Source organism: Astatotilapia calliptera, chromosome 17 (assembly GCF_900246225.1).
Source record: "Astatotilapia calliptera chromosome 17, fAstCal1.2, whole genome shotgun sequence".
Lineage (NCBI taxonomy): Eukaryota > Metazoa > Chordata > Actinopteri > Cichliformes > Cichlidae > Astatotilapia > Astatotilapia calliptera.
In genome coordinates, this window is record NC_039318.1 from 16042570 (window position 1) to 16059702 (window position 17133).

A 17133-nucleotide genomic window follows, 5' to 3' on the forward strand; every position below is an offset into this window, starting at 1 on the left:
ACTTCTCTTTGGGGTTTTACATTAAATGCTGAATTTTTGCCGCCCCTTTCAGACAAGATCCATCCCAGTTTTTAATTTCTACAGAAGAAAAAAAATAAACAAAACAATATTCAATGTTGGAATCTAAATAAAACTTTGTGTCCTTATCACTGTCATTTTGAATTCAGTGAAAGGTGTTCCACTACATGACATCATTTCTGGTCCTCCTCCATTATTATTTGTAAATAGATATTGCCCAGTGCCCTTATTTGATTAGGACTGTATATGAGCTTAACTTCTATCATTTTTCAATTAATCAAATTTTCATGAAATTCATTTTGCTGCATTGTGCTCAACTGTTAGATGTAAAATAATGTATCATCTGCATGCATAAAATTTGGACTTTTTTAGTAAAAAAGTAATTTTCTGTTTAATCATTATAGTTTTCAGTTCATTACGTTTTGATCAAACTCTGCTCTTCGTAAAAATAAAGAAAAGTGTCATCTGCATACACAATCTAAAATTTGCATGTTAAGTAACACTAGCATTTGCTGTGTTTTGATTTTAATCACATTTTCTACAACATGCTAAAAATGAACAACAAAAAAATCCCCTTAGCATTATTTCAGAGAAGGAGGAAAGTGTCTGTTCAAAAATAAATCAATAAATAAATCAATGAAAACCATCTGCTACACCTAACTGTGCAAAATAAAAACAACTCTGGCACAATCTGAATTTAAACACAGTGTAATCAGTCCACAGAAATTATCTCTCTTTAGAAATGAGCTTTAGGAAATATATATATTTTTAAAGTGCTATTTTACTTTTATAGATAGTCATACTACACATTTGAAAAACAGAAATCCAGACATGTAAACGGATTTATAAGAAGTGAGGAAGGTAAAATAAAGCTAATCCCAGTGTTTCATGCTACAAACCAGACCTGCTGAAACTTAACGCTGATTAAAGTTAATCAGCGTTAAGTTTCTGACAAATACATGATCAGATGATGTATAACATTAAGAAGGAAGGAAGGCAGTATTTGAAGCGCTAAACAATCAAGTTTTATCTGCTACTGTTTTCTCCTTTATCAGTAAGTGCAAAGTACTCCTTAAACTCACCAGGACAGAAATAAGGCAAATAATTTTAAAGCTGAAGGAAAATATAATAACTCAAGTCATTTTTAAAGTAAAAATGTGCTACTTTTTCAGAGTGTTGCCTTTAAATTAATGAGCCTTTTGTTTTGGACTGCTGTTTGATCAAATCTCATTTTAATGAATAATCACCAAAACTATTCAAGTAAGTAAGCATGTTTTATCAGTAAGTTAATTAGATCATTTCACCCCATGAGTTTATATTTTCCATTTTAACACTGAATGTAGAGACATTTTTTTTTTTTATATGTAGCATCCACTAACACGAAAGTGAAACTTAGTCCATTGTCTTCACGAACCTCATGACAAGCTACTTCTGGTACTTCTGGAAGATACAACAAAATGAGATATTCTGTTCAACTCTTGAACTGTGATGGTGAGTACTCAATAAATCAACCGCTTGACCATCTGCGCAGAGCTGACCTGCAGGAAGAGTAAAGAATCATAGTAGACGATGTCGGGAATTCCTATTGCTTTCCCCTCCAGCACTCACTGACGTCTGTGGCGTTTGGTCAAAGAGTCGTGGAGATGCAACAAGCAGACATCAGGATGGTCACATGTATGAGGGCAGCACTGGATGGATGACGGCAATCCCACAATCCTACAGTTCACCGTGAGGTCGCTTCCTGTGTACTCCTCAAGCCCTGGTGAAACTAGGGACAACCAGAACAGCAATGGCTGCCACGGCGACTGCCACCACTGCCAGGTTCCAGCCTTCACAGTCGCGCTGCCAGGAGACGACAAGACAGGTTAGAATAAAATTAATTTATAAGCACATTAGGTTTTAGCCACATGCTGGATATTTTGGAAACTTTAAATGGAGTTTGAAACTTTATTTTGACTTTGCAGTTCTTTTCCATTTGGATGCACCAAATAATGGAAATGTCTATAAAAAAGGGGACAATACTTTTTATAAAAGAGCACTACATTCTGACCTCCCACCACATTTTGAATGTGCTTGTAGGATCTGGTCCAGAGGGGTGAAGAAATCAGGTGGCCCCTGAAGCAGAGCCTCTTCAACCTCTGCATATTCTAAACACATATGCAAAGAACCCACACAAATTGACAACAAAAAATACTGAATATGACCATAAGCGAAGTTTTAGTGTGGAGCCTTTAAGATGTTTGGGAACTTTTAGATGTTCTGCGAATCCATTCGTACTGGTCACAAGTGAAGAGTGAGTGGCAGGTCATTCAGTATTTTTCTAACTACCTCTGTATGGCTGTGTTTAGGCGAAAGGTGAAGGACGTTTTTTGTGCCTCACAATTACAAACAGAGTCAATGCTAAGATGCAATCATACATAAACTGAAAATATTTAATCTTACAGAAAAAGTCCGTGCTGTGTCACAAGCAAAGACTCTTTTGATTCAAGATTTTCTTTACTGGCATTATGTTGCTAGAACATAACAAAAATTACAGTGGTGCCCTCGGTGATAAAGAAAATACAAAAAAGATAAATAAAGAAATAGATTTTCTTTAAAAAGATATAAAAGATAAAAGTATGGAAGAGGATTAGGGCCACTGGGGGAAAAAAAGAGTGGGAACATCTTTTTCTTTCTTGTTTTCCAGAATTCTGAGAAAAAAGTAAGAATTCTGACTTTTTTTCTCGGAATTCTGACATTAATCTAAGAATTAAAGTGTAAAGATTACATTATTATGGGCTCTTTGATGGACAGATGGTAAATGGACCGGTTCTTATATAGTGCTTTTCTACTATGAGCTAACTTTGCACAACTTGGCTCATTCACACATTCACACCCATTCCCACAAGCGCTTCTTTCTATGCAAGTGTTTTCTATCTAACATTAACACAGATGATGGAGGCATCTGAGAGCAACTTGGGGTTAGTATGTTGCCCAAAGATATTTGGCATATAGAAAGCAGACGCGGATTGAACCACCAACCTTCCTTCATATTTGATTTGCTTCACAGAAACTCAAGCAACCTGACAAAACAAACTGAGCCCAGCATTAAATCAGTCGGGACATGAGCATGTAAAATCATGGCTGATGGAGGATGGAACACCCGGCACGGCTGATGTACTACTACAGTTCAAACAAACAAGTAAAACCTGGATTTGAACAGAGATTGGGAAGTCATGGTGGCAGAGGTTTCCACTTTTAAACTCTTTAAATGACAGAGGGGTTCATCTGAAGCAATTGTTTCTTCATTTGTGGAAACAAATGCAGAGGCAGTTTTCCTTGAAAGCGCCTGGTAGAGGAAGAAGGTCATGGCCATACCTGGTCCCATCTAAGACGCCAGCTCCTCCCACCAGCACCAAATCAAGGCCACTATTACAATCATTCCTATGAAGGGGATGGAGAGAACAGGGGGCTCAGACTGGCGAGTGCAGTTCTGGGAAGAAGACAGAAGGTAGGAGTGTGGGGAGTATGGAGAGAGGAGAAAATAAAAAAATCAGAATAATAAAGTCAGAGGACGTGAGGGCGAACGGCAAGCAGGGAGCAAACGAAAACGAGTGATCTGATGTGAAATGACTGATAGGCAGGCAGGTCGATCATGAAAACTCATCAAATTTTCAGAGAATTTTTCAGTTTCTCGTGTAAATTTCATGTGAAACAGAAGAGACGGCAATCAGACAAAAAAATGGAAATGAAGTGAGGAAACTGAAAAATTAAAGACAAGATGGTGAGGTTTTTTTTGTTTTGTTTTGTTTGAAGTCTTTAACATTAAAACATCAGCATCTTGTCATTTCAAGACTTTTGGAGATCAAATCTGAAGCATCAGCAGCCCTGCAGGAGCTTTTGGGTAAGAACTACCAGGTCAGCTTTGGCTGTAGAGAGCCATCTTAAAAGTTGATGTGTTTCCTAACAAGTTTGTTAGCCTAGCGTTAGTATTCTCACAAGTGAGTTTATATCTCACTCGGTGAAAATATCCTAAATTCATCCTAAAATGTTTATATTTCACAAAGTGATATTTTCTGGAGGCCTGTGAAAAAATCCCATTTAATTTTTGCCAAGGGAAGGAGGAACTAATGTCAATGTTAAAGGCTGCTACTATCAAAATAATGACACCCCTGCAGTGCTGCATGGTGGATAAGAAATTGAATGAATTATCTGATGAAGAGGAGTGGATTGGGGACCAGGTCACTGTTTACAAAGTCCAAAGAAAAGAAAGGCAAGTGCCACAACAAGTTCTGAGTCAAACCTCATGTCAGCACTAGTGAATGCAAATGCTCGAGTCAGGAAAGTTCCTCAGCAAGTCTTAGAAAACCAAACTCTGTGTAGTTTTAGTTTTTAATTTTACAGTTTACATTTCAAATTACAAGTAGGAGTGTTGAAAGCATGGCTGGAGATCCAGATAAGGGTGAAGTCAAACAGCAGGTCTTGAGTGCTGACTTGGACAAAGGATTATGATTTTCACAGCTATGCAAAAATCCATACCAGTTTAACTGTCCATGAAACTAGATAAGAAAGAACAATTAGTAAAACTACATTAATGTCTTAAAAATTTAAAGGCTGGATAACCACTAATTTAATGGTTGTAGATTTAGATAAAACTGAGGTTAGTGTACTCTGCCCTTAAAAATTTAGAAATATGGCATATAACCAGATTCTTACTCTGGCTGGCATAAACTTGACCTCCAGTAACACTGTGAGAAATCTTGGAGTCATTTTTGACCAGGATATGTCCTTCAATGCGCATATTAAATAGATATGTGGGACTGCTGTCTTCCATTTCTGCAATATCTCTAAAATTAGAAATATCCTGTCTCAGAGTGACGCTAAAAGCTAGTTATTGTATTTATTACTTCTAGGTTGAACTGCTGCAATTTGTTATTTGTATGCCCTAAGAACTTCCTGAAAATCTTTCAGTTGAACCCAAATGCTGCAGCAACAGTACTGACAGGTGGCCTCTCTTCATTTGCTCCCTGTTAAGAATCCAGAATTTAAAATCCTGCTCTTCACATTTAAGCTCTTAAATAATCAGGCCCCATGTCATTTTAATAACCTCATAGTACCATATCACCACATTAGAGCACTTTGTTCTCACACTGCAGGCTTACTTGTGGTTCCTAGAGTATTTAAAAGTAGAATGGGAGGCAGAGCCTTCATCTTTAAGGCCCCTCTTATGTGGAACTATATCAGACTAGATGGGTTGCCCCTCCCTGATCCTGGTTAGGCTGGAGGTTTTTTCCTGTTAGACGGGAGTTTTGCTCCTCACTGACACCAAATGCTGCTCCTTGGGGTGGGGGGGGGGGGTGGGGGGTCATCTGATTGTTAAAGTTTCCAATCTCTTTAATCCATTTGACATTATGAAAAATGAAAATCAGTTGAATTTCACATCCTACCTAGTGAACCCTCAAGTCAATTTGAGTCATAAGGTGTGAAAAATTGACAGTTGATCAATACTGAGTCACCTAACTGGGGAATTTATTTGTTCAAGTTTTGGAGTCTCCGGGAAGAATTGATTTACTGATGTTAAAGTAAAGAGTCCCAAACTGTTTGGACTGGTCTGTCTTGCAGGAGATGTTCCATATCAGATGAGCTGTAAATGTCCGTGTTCTTTGTTTTTGTATGAAATTCATTTTCAAGGGCTGTGCGATATAGGCGAAAGACCAGACAAAAGACAACGTGCCCTGAAGCGACAGACATTTAGAAGCTCACAGAAAAACTGTCAGAAACCGGCCACGAGCAGAGCTGAAAGCAAAATGATCCAGAGAGCGTTTGGGCTTAGCTGTTACCGGCCAACATGCACACAGTACAGACAGAGAGGCATCATGTGACAGAGCACGGACCAGATTTTTTTTCTCTAAACACTTACCTGAAAATGTTCTGCTATGTTAATCTAAACCTCACCCTTTCCTTTCCAGAGGGAGGGAGTTTTAACCCTAATCTCTGTCAGGCATGGTTACTTGAGACCAAATAATCTATCAGTACTGAAACATTTTAACATTGTAACATACCCAACTTCACTAAGCACCTGAGGCTTTTACCTGTGACCTCTCACCTGTGACTTCCTGCCCACCAGTTTTTGCAGCTCAGCCTTGCAGCGCTGCAGCTCCTGTTCAAGTGCCGCTCGCTCCCGCTGGCTGCAGTCATACAGCTGCTGAAGCTCGGCCAGCTCACCTTTCAAACCTTCACACTGAAGGAAGGACAGAAGAAACACAACAACAAATCAATAACAGATATTTATATAAGAGACAAAGATACTATGGGCAGGTCAGGACCTCTTTGGTCTGTAAACCTGAAGACTATTGGAAGATGCTGATTCCATACTGGGAACAGTCAAAGGATCTTGCAAAGAAAAGCATCTGGACTTCTTTAAGTTGCTTGAAGACGTTTCACCTCTCATTGGCATCCTCGAAAGAGTGTCCTTTATCCTTAAGATGCAGATGGACTGCTGAGTCTTGTCCTGTGGAGGTGGCTCTTCTGTGTTGTGCCATGCGCTTGTGAAGTGGCTGTTTGGTCTCTCCAATGTAGAGGTCTGAGCATTCCTCGCTGCACTGTACAGCATGAGGACACTCTTTCGAGGATGCCAATGTTCACATTTTGGACAGAGGACAGATGGACAGATGGTTTGAAAGAGGAGTGAAAGAAGCCATCTATGTCCACTGTGAGCGACCATCTTTGAACAGAGGCGGGGGTTTACGACACCAACTCTCTGCCATCTATAATCCAGTTTTGAGATCCCTTCCCAGACGCCTTAACGCCCACTCACATCCTGGGCCATCTGACCTCAGGAAGTCGCATGATAAGGTGGGGCCAGGTTTCACAATGAACACACCCGAAACTCTGGCTGATTGGGACCCACACCCAGTTTCACACCTTGGCTCAGGCGATTAGAGGATCATCAGGGGGTCCTTTTGTCCCTCTGTGGGGGGTTACTCCCACTAGGTTTATATCTGGGACTCTCCACCATTTGACCTTAGAACTGAAGAAGCTTCTTGGATGAGAGGTGAAACGTCTTCAAGTAACTTAAAGAAGTCCAGGCGCTTTTCTTTCCAAGCTCCTTTGACTACGATGACCTGGATGACTGAGAACCTTCACAGACATACTGGGAACAATTTCCCACAATTTCATTAAACATGTACCATGACAGTAAAGCATGTTTCTATTCTATTCTATTCTATTCGAGTTACAACTGCCTGTTTTTTAATGTTGAAATGCTGAAATTTGCCATGCTGCTACAGATGACTGTTAAAGGTAAAATCAAAAGCTTTGCAATTCAAGATATCAACAGTCTTTGGATTAAACTGACCAAATATGATGTCCGTCTGTAGTAAACATCCAGATGTTTTAGCTCATAAACAGCAGTCACCTCTCACCTCTCTCTGGACCTTCTGCGCTGTCTCCTCAGCTTGTCTCAGTTTGACCTTCAGGATGCTGATCTCCTCCTGTATATCAGATGAGTCCTTCTGCTCAGGTCTGGACTGGAACACCGTGATATAAGAGTCCGCCTTCACCTGGTTGTCCTTTTCATATTCAGTACTGCCCTCCGCTCTGACTGCCAGATACACGTCATCACACCTGTTTGCCATTAGACAGAAGATCTGTTGGAACAGTAGCTTCAGGAGACAAAGTGAGATATATAATAACACCCTAAAAAAAAAAAAAATACCCGCTCGTCCCTGCAAGCGGTCTATCCTTCAAGCTCAGGTCCTCTACCAGAGGCCTGGGCGTTTGAGGGTCCTGCGCAGTATCTTAGCTCTTCCTAGGACTGCGCTCTTCTGGACAGAGATCTCCGATGTTGTTCCTGGGATCTGCTGGAGCTACACACCTAGTTAGGCAGTCACCGCACCTAGTGCTCCGATTACCACGGGGACCACCGTTACCTTCACCCTCCACATTTTCTCAAACTCTTCTCTGAGCCCTTGGTATTTCTCAAGCTTCTCGTGTTCCTTCCTGATGTTGCTGCCATTCGGAACTGCTACGTCCAATTCTACCAATTCTATGTATAATGTAAATAGAATTGGTCCTAGCACAGAACCCTGTGGAACTCCATAATCAACCTTAGTGTGTAAAGACGACTCTCCATTTACATGAACAAATTTGAGTCCATTAGATAGATATAATTAAAACCACTGCAGTGCAGTACTTGTAACACTTACGTCAAGTTCTAATTGCTATAATAAAATATTATGGTCAACACTATCGAATGCTGCACTGTGGTCTAGCAGGACCAGCACAGAGATAAGTCCACCGTCAGAGGCCATAAGAACATAAATTGTAACCTTTTGTCAGCCTGGCTACAGTGCTTTAGAGAAACCTGGGGTTATTCTTATTTTCGTCAAACAATGATGAATAGTGAGACGTTCTAGCTTTATGGGGGACATTTTCAAAACAATAAAGCAGCAAACTATTTTTTCAGGCTAAATAATGAACTTCTAAATTTGTGATATGCCATTTCCTCTCCAGCTTACAAGTTATCTTTAAGGTTTGTGTTTAAGAGTTACACCAGGGAGTCAAGTTCTTGTGATCTGGTGCTTTCTTGTTCTGAGGAGCCACATTGTGCAGAGTCGTACACAGTGAAGAAGTAAAATTATTAACAAGACCTTGAACTTAGTTACAGTGCTTTCAGAAAGACATCTGCTGTTATGAAATCTATTCCCCATTGCCGTGTAATTCATTATTGTAAATTTAAATATTATTAGGAAATGATCAGACAAGCTCTGAGCACAAGATCCACAGGGGGTGGGGTCTACCACACAAAAAAAGCCTCTGGTAGAAAACCCAAGCTTGAAGAATTTTCGCACGTTTTAAGAGTCAGAGTGTCAGGTGTAGGTGGATGTTTTGACTGAAGCTGCTCAGGTCACTCACGCGTCTTGTTGTTGTTGCAGTTCCTCCAACTTGTTGTTCAGCTGTTTGTTGTCACTAGTCAGATTCTGATGTTGGTCTGTCAGAGAGTTGAACTCGTCCTGCAGCTGAGTGACCTCACCTGTATCAGTAGACAAAGACTGATATCAGTATTGATTAACTGACTAATAATTGTCTTATTGATTCTAATGAAGAAACAAACACGTTATTACATCTCTGCATTATTGGTGCATCAGATGTTTGTTCACTTTGTTTCCTTCATCTCAGGTGATAAAGGTCCCATCTGTTAGTTACAGTTCTCCTACTTAGTTACAGTTACTAGTACTAAACCTTAGATAATGCAGGTTAATATTACTTAGAGTTATAGTTACTGTGTTTAGTTGCAGTTACCCTGTGTCAGTGTGCTGTGGCTCTTCATGCTCAGCTCAGCTCTCAGTGTTGTCACCTCAAGTTCGTACTCGGCTGTTGTGGCGTGCAGACGCTGTAGCTCCGCCCTCAGACGGCATAGCTCTTCCTGAAGGGAGGCAATGTCATTCTCTCTCTCTGCTGCTGCCTCCTCGGCTGCCTGCTGCAGCATTAGCACCTCCTCTTGAGCTGAGCGTAGCTCCTGCTGCACCTCCTCCAGCTCGCTTTCCTTCTCCTCCTCCAGACTGTCCATCTCCTCCTGGACTGAACGCAGCTGGGCTGAATGAGTCAGACAGCGTGAGAGAATTAGAGTGAGAGTCAATATCACAGTTTCAGAGTCTCAGAGAGTTAGAGAGTCAGAGTCAGTGAGTCAGAGTCTCAGAGAGTCAGAATCAGAGAGAGAGTCAAAGTCAGTGAGTCAGTGTCAGTGAGTCCAAGAGTCAGAGTCCGAGAGAATCAGAGTTAGTGAGTCAGAGTCTTAGAGTCAGAGTCAGAGAGTCAGAGTCAGTGAGTCAGAGTCAGTGAGTCAGTGTGAGAGAGTCAGAGTCACTGTCTCAGAGAGTCAGTGTCTCAGAGAGTCAGTGTCTCAGAAAGTCAGTCTGAGTCAGAGTGTCAGAGAGTCAGAGAGTCAAAGTGTCAGAGAGCAAGAGAGAGTCGGGGAGCATCAGAAAATCAGAGTCAGAAAGAGTCGGAGCGTCATAGTCAGAGACAGTCGGAGAGATCAGAAAGTCACAGCGAGTCAGAAAGTCAGAGAGAGTCAGTGAGTCAGAGTCTCAGAGTGTCAGTGTCTTAGAGATCAGAGAGTCAGTGTCAGAGAGTCAAAGTGTCAAAGAGCCAGAGAGAGTCAGTCAGTGAGTCAGTGTCAGTGAGTCAGAGACAGTGAGTCAGACTCACAGTCTCAGAGTGTCAGACTCTCGGAGAGTCAGAGTCTGTGAGTCAGTGTCAGAGTGTCAGAGAATCAGAGTGTCATACTGTCAGAGTCAGGGAGGTGAAGGAGCTCACCTTGCAGCCTTTGGATCTGCCGGGTGAAGCTCTCGGCCTGGTGGGCGCTGGCCAGCCGCTCCTCCTCTAACAGACCTTTGAAAGGAGAAATGATATAGAATAGAATAGAATAATCCTTTAATTGTCCCACATGGGGAAATTTGGGTGTAACAGCAGCAAGAAAGACACATATACAAACAAACAGTACACAAGACACAGAACAGAAACATACACAGTTTTCACATATTTACATCAAGGACAAAGGTTACCAAAAAGAGAGTACTGTACCGTTATTAAATTGAATAAAATGAAATACAGATAAGAGGAAAGTTACAGAGCTGATGTAAACCTCTATGTTTGTTGGGAGCAGTTTTGATTGTGCTCCTGCATAACAGGAGATGCAGAAGGAGTAACAACCGTGAATATGAAGCAAAGTGACGTTTCCTCACCCTGTAGCTCCATGAAGCTCTCCTCATGTCTCTGAGACACCTCCCGTGTCTCCTCCAGCTCCAGCAGTAGCTGCAACACCTGAGCCTTCAGCTCCTCCAGCTCCTCTTCTTTACCTTTATCGCCGCCTTCCTCCTCATCCTCAGACTTCTCTTCCTTCACCTCTTTCTCATCCTCCTCCTGCCCCTTCTCTCCTTCACCCCCTGTCTCCTCCTTCTCCTCAAGGGACTCCCTCTCTTTGGCTGTGAGGGTATCTGCCAGCATGATGGGCTTCTCCTCCTTCAGCTCACAGAGCTCATCTGCTCAGAGAGGAAGGAGACAATGAAGAGGCAGAGGAGGATTTTTAACAAAGAGAGATGAAAATACACTTCTCTTATTTTGTAGGAGTTTCCAAATAAAACAATATTTATTTTAAAAGATTATAAAACCATGATGTACTTCTTTACTTGACCACCAGGGCTCTTCTTAATAAACCAGGTTTCTTCTTGTTTGTCACTGAAAGTCATACCCTTTATTTTAGTGGGAGATAAATACCGAAACTGTCTGAGGTTTTCAAGCAGGTTAACAGTTTTTATCAAATATCCTTGTTTTAAATACTTTAAAATCCTCTAAATTTACTCAATGTCCAAATTTTTTGTGTGCTGTGCTGCAGAGACATCTGCTGGATTTAACCTTTATTTAATCTGGTGCATCATTAACAGCAAATCATTTAAAGTGAGGGGCAGGGAAAAGGTAAACAACTGAATATACCTGACTTCACCTGGCAGCAAAACACCTTTAAATGTGTGTACCATCAGCATAAAAACAACAAAAGAGTTAAAATCCCATAAAATAAGATAATTCTAATATAATATTTCATATAAAGGAGAACGTGTTTCTCTTAAATCAAAAGTAATAATTTGAATTCCAGCGTGTGTAACCCTGGTTAACATAGCTAACAACAAATAAAAGCCTGTTAGTAAAAACAGTCATAAGAAATATATTACAGGTGATAAATAGTCAATAAATAGATCATAATGGTTAGAAAATTCATTAAAAACATCAGCAATGATATAATTCATGGTATAGGATTTCATTTGTGTTTAAAAACATGTTAAAAGGGTACAGAACTTGCTAATTCATGGTGTTTTATGTTAATTCAGGTAAAATGGCTAAAATATGTGTTGAGACTCTTATTGTGAAAGGGCACGCTGCAGCGTGACTCCTGTGATTAGCCACACCCAATCGGGTTGTTCCTTTTTTTTGATGCTCGAGAGGGAGAAATGCAGACAGTCCTTGCAGAGCTGCTGCTTAAATGAGTGAAAAAATAGTAAAAATAAGCCAAAAATCTACTTAAAGCCATTTTTGTACTCTGGAGAATGTATTTTTGTTTTTCCGACCTGTCCTTGCCTTGGTGACGTTGTGAACATAACCGAACGGGACTTGGTGAGTTCAGAAATTGTCTTTTATTTAATGCAAGAAATTTTTGTTGTATTATATTGCTCATTTCATGCAAATGGAGAGCCAAGGTAGCAGATTTATGTTGTTTTATGTTAAAAACGGTGGATTCGTGCTTAAACGACACACAGGCTGCAGTTCAAAGGCCTTTGACGGTGTTTCAGCGCGCCATATTGGCATCACCTCATTTACGGCTAAATAAGCTGGAAAAAACTGACTTTTACTGTTATTTAAGGGCTACCCGTGTGTTATTTTCGAATGTTTATGCACTTTATTTTGTTGTTATGGTAGGCCATTAAGGTTTGGATCGGGAAATGCTGAGCTAGAATCGGAGTTTGATCCGCTGAGCGAGAAACAAGATGGCGAGCCACCCACGGACCCATTGAACTGTACCGAGCAGGAAAAAGGAAAACGCCCCCTGCTGGACGTTGAGCTCTTTCGCTGATAAAACTGGTAGGATTAATCCATACACCTCTGCAAAAGAACAGCGGACTTTTCAAAGCACTGGATAATCATTCGGAGTAATTCCAGGACTAATAGTTAAAGGACACAAAGACAACTTTCTTTTGTTTATTTGTTTGTTTAAGGGATTTATTCAGCCTTTTGCTGAATTGTTTTCAGTTTTACATTTATTTATTTATTTTCGTAATTTATTTTGGTCAACCTTACATTTTAATGCTGTAATGGTGTTAATGGAAATGTAAATAATTTTGTTGGGTTAAAACAAAATAAGAACTGGTTGAGAATTTAAGGTGAACCTAGACCAAGATTAAATTAAATCTTGGGCCTAAAGAACTGAACTTGATTTAAAATAACACAGTGTTAATGCAAATAGATCAAAGGATAAACTTGAACTTAGAACTTGAAATAAATAAAACAATAACCTAGGTTGAGAATAACATCCTTCTAAAGCCAAATAAAAGGTTTTGAGATAAATAGGATGAACTAACAGAACATACTGAACTAAGAAGGGGAAAGAAACATCTTGTTTTCCTTAAATGTGTGATGTTGAATGTTTTATGTAATGTGTCTATAACTGTCTATTCTCTGTCTTCACAAAATAATAAGCCGGCAATTTAAACGTATTTACTGGTCTGTGGTCTTTATTACATGCTACGCTCATTACTGCTCTAGTAGTCAAACCTAACTGGTCCTAGTATACTGTAACGACTCCAGAAGTGTTACACGTGCACCTCAGTCTGCACCTCTGACACACATTTGAAATGTCTACACCTTGTTCTAGCCTCTATGGTTTTTATGTGAAACAGGAAGTGCTGAACATAATTAACAAGGTGAAGATAAAATAAATGTAAGGTAAAATAAATGGGACTAAAAATGAAGACTCTGATGCTTATCCCTTCACACAGACACACGCACACACAGTGACTGACCGGATGGGTCGAGGACCTCCTCGATGACAGGCGGCAGCCGGAAGGCATCCATGTTTCCTCTGATTGACGGGAAGCTATAGAGATGAGGGGGTCAGAGCTCCAGAGGGGTGAGGAGGGGAGAGAATGAGGCAGATGGAGCCCAGGAAGGGTCCTCACGCTCCGGGTAGAGAGAGCCGCTGCAGCCCTTTCATCCTTCTGGAGCTGGGAGGGAAACACAGGGGGAGGAGGGAGAGGTGGTGAGAGCTGCGACAGATACTGCATCACGAGGAGGCGGGCAGCGTGCAGGCCTCAAACACACACTCTATCTCCACATGTCTCACTCTGCAGCTCTGCTGCCTTTTAACCACCAACCCGCATAACCTCAGTGAGAGGGGAGCAAACACAGCATCTCTCTGCGGACACCACTGCCACAAGAACCAATCAACAGCTACCATGGGCGGCTGGTGTCATCTATACAGTTATAAATTGGGACCGCTCTTCATGACAAATGACTGAAATAAGAATTGACCACAGAGATCACCTGGACCACTGAATCCCTTAACTCTCAGTTTGCTGGTATGTTACCTACAAATAGCGCTAACCTTTAGCAGACTGTGAATAAAAGAGGGCTATCGGCTGTTTGCTTTGTGCCATCAGTTTTAGCATTTTGACCCATGAGGTGCTATGTTTTGTTTTCAGAGGGCAGAGCCTCACAGACACAAATACCTGTGCAGTAACATCCAATCAAAATCCTAGAATTTCACTGGTGACCAAAACTGGAGCTCAGACTTCTTGGATGGCCTGTTAGTAAAATTAAACATATGACTTATAAAAACATTTTCCCCCCATACAGACGTTATATTTGATATGAACCCCAGATAAACTTTTGCAGTCTCCTTCTTTTCCAGCTTATAAATCTATGTCATCTGCATGTCTTATTCTTCCCATTCCTGTCTTTTACTTCCTTTTACTTATCTTTATGATGTAACAGAAGTAAAATAGTTTCAGGAAGTGGGAAATTATGTACAGCGCACAAACCAGTTTCTATCCCGTCTCAGACTGTAAACATGTTTATTTTAAACAATGAAGTCTATTGGTCCTGGGTCACTCCTGGAGCCTCTAGTGGAAACTAGAAGAACTGCTAGTTTGGAGCTTCAGTGCTAGCTTCATTTATTAATCTTGGAATGTGTTTTACGGTTCTGTGCAGTGCTTGTTCTTCATCAGTGTGGCCTTTGATGATCGTTTAGAGAGGTTTGTTGGTCTCCAGAGATTGGTTGGTTGGGAAAGGCTGTCAGATTTAAGGCTGCGGTTGTGTTTACCTGGAGCTTGGTATTCAGATTATATTTATTTAAAGTTTAAACCCTTCAGAGGAAACGATCCACCTGATTTCATGACTTAAACCTGAATGTCAAACTGCTCCTCTGCTGAGATTTTAAAACACTCTGACTGTAAATATTTTCAGGGACGAAGCGCTGACGAGAACACACATCACATTTCCCGATTGAAAGGATGTAAAGATAACTTGAAACCTTCAGTCACACTGCAAGTACTCATGCATTCTGCATGTAAGTGCAGCCGTTCAGGGATAGTTTAAAGGGACCAGCACACATTTCTGTCTGATGCCAGGCTTCTACAAAACACTCCAAAACACACAAAAGACTAGAAAAACAGACACAGCACGATCAAGAAGGACAAAAAGACTGATGAGAACACAGTGCTGATACAGAAGCATCGATTAGCTTTAACACCTCAGAGTTCCCAGCTGACGTGGAAACTCAAACATGAACACTGAGGCACAAACAGGAACAGCTTCAGCAATGTTAATCTGATATATCTGCAGAAACTCCTCATGTTGAAGGTTTTACACTGAGAGCAGCTCTGACATGAGCTGGATTACAATCTTATCCTCACTATTACACATTAATACCACCATGTCATCACCCTCTATATGTGCTCTGTATGTGCTGTCCTGCTGCTGATATTAAAGTCCTCATTCATTGGTCTGTGTCATTTCGTTGAGCTTGCACTGTGACCATAAAGCCTGAAATCCCCCTGTCTCCCTGTCATTGTGCCTTCATAAAGGAAAAGTTTAAATGTCATTCCTTGGATTTTCTGCTGGAACATCCTCTCCCTGCCTCATTGCAGTTTTAAAATGCTGAACTCTTCCATTAGAATCAGCTAACAGGCTGTGGCACGACCTTTTTCTGCTGCTCAAACACAACACATACATGCAGGATGAAGACGTACCTGATGCAGATCTGCTCGTCTCTGAACCACTCTCTGTGGTTTCAGGCTTTGCTGCAGACCTCCTCCTCCTCTTCCTCCTCCTGTTGTCCTATATTTCCTCCTCAGCTGCTCTCTCAGCGTGATGCAGAGTGACGTCACTACATGCTACAGACGGACAGAGGCCATGATGTGAATGCACAATCAGCCTACATGACGTCATTTATTAACCCATTCCTGCCTCTGATCTGCAGTCAGTGAAACTGAAGACGTGTGAGTGGCTGCAGCTGCAGACATAACAAGGATCACATTTCTGTGGCCCAGGTTATGATTCACCAAGTGGTCAGACAGAAACAGTGTTCAACTCTAACAAGGCCATGTGAAGCAAAACAAACACAATAATGACAAACACTGATTTTATTTCAGTCTTGATACAGAAAAAAAAGACTGATATCAGTATTGATTAACTGTCTAATAATTGTTTTAATGGGGAATAATTGTCTTATTCCCCATTAAAAGTAATGCTTCACTGCGGTTTTAGTCTCAGCTGAAAGTCTCTGGGTCGCACCTGCAGGAGAGATTTAACACAAGGTGACACAGACGCTCTGCAAGACTCGTTGGCTCTCAGTCGACTGCCGGTGAAAATGGAAACGCTGCAAACTCGCTCACTTCTGTTGCTAGGCAACACAAATCCAGGCTGGATAACATTAAAGGCCACAAAGATGAGAGAGGAGGGAAATGAAAGCTGAGCACCGACCTCCCAAAGATCCAGGAAGCTGCAGGGTTAAAACTAAAACTCCACCTGAAGGTTCAAAATCCCCACAGAGACAGAGACCAGAATCACTGACATCTACAGTGAAGAGGTTTCCAGTCCGCTCATTCCCAGTTTCAGAGTTTTCCCAGAACCTCTGAGAGCAGCTCTGTGACTGACAGCCTCGCTGAACCCACATTCAGCAAACGGGATACAGCACAGATGAGCTTTCACTTCATAACGACACAACAGCAACTCTTGATGATAACAATAATAATAATAATAGTGTGTTTGGGACCTCCTGCCTTAAAACCAGCAGTTCTTGAGCCCCCTGGTGGCCTCTGCAGGTGGTGGGAGGAGTCAAACTAAGTGAAATAAATAGAAATAAACAAATTAGTATTTTTTTAAAAAAAACTCTGTTATGGTGATGAAGGGTAAAAGGTGTAGGGTGTGACCACTGCAGGACCACCTTCAGGAGAACCACTGCATGAAAGCAGCTTTCCTCTGATTGGCTGCCCTTTGCCTGGCTTCCTCTCGCAGCTGTGAAGGTTGAGAAAACAAACTGTAAAATAAATAAATAATCTTAAAATAAATAAGTCCTGATGAGGA

General features: G+C 41.1%; 1 protein-coding gene across 2 annotated transcripts; it reads right to left on the minus strand.

Annotated features, from left to right (window-relative positions):
* Window positions 1-540: 540 nt before the first annotated feature.
* Window positions 541-15952, minus strand: LOC113009301 (coiled-coil domain-containing protein 136-like). Of its 2 annotated transcripts, XM_026147518.1 has the most exons (10): window positions 15798-15952; window positions 13572-13772; window positions 10746-11042; window positions 10318-10392; window positions 9301-9594; window positions 8914-9031; window positions 7422-7623; window positions 6104-6238; window positions 3376-3490; window positions 1801-1860 (listed from the first exon to the last, which is right to left on the minus strand). In XM_026147518.1, exons 2-9 carry the CDS (start codon window positions 13621-13623, stop codon window positions 3386-3388), a joined length of 1278 nt encoding a protein of 425 aa, XP_026003303.1. In that variant the 5' UTR covers window positions 13624-13772; window positions 15798-15952; the 3' UTR covers window positions 1801-1860; window positions 3376-3385. The 2 variants fall into 2 exon arrangements, with proteins under 2 accessions (XP_026003304.1, XP_026003303.1); XM_026147519.1 differs by lacking the exon at window positions 3376-3490 and having other exon boundaries at window positions 541-1860; window positions 15798-15918.
* Window positions 15953-17133: the final 1181 nt, after the last annotated feature.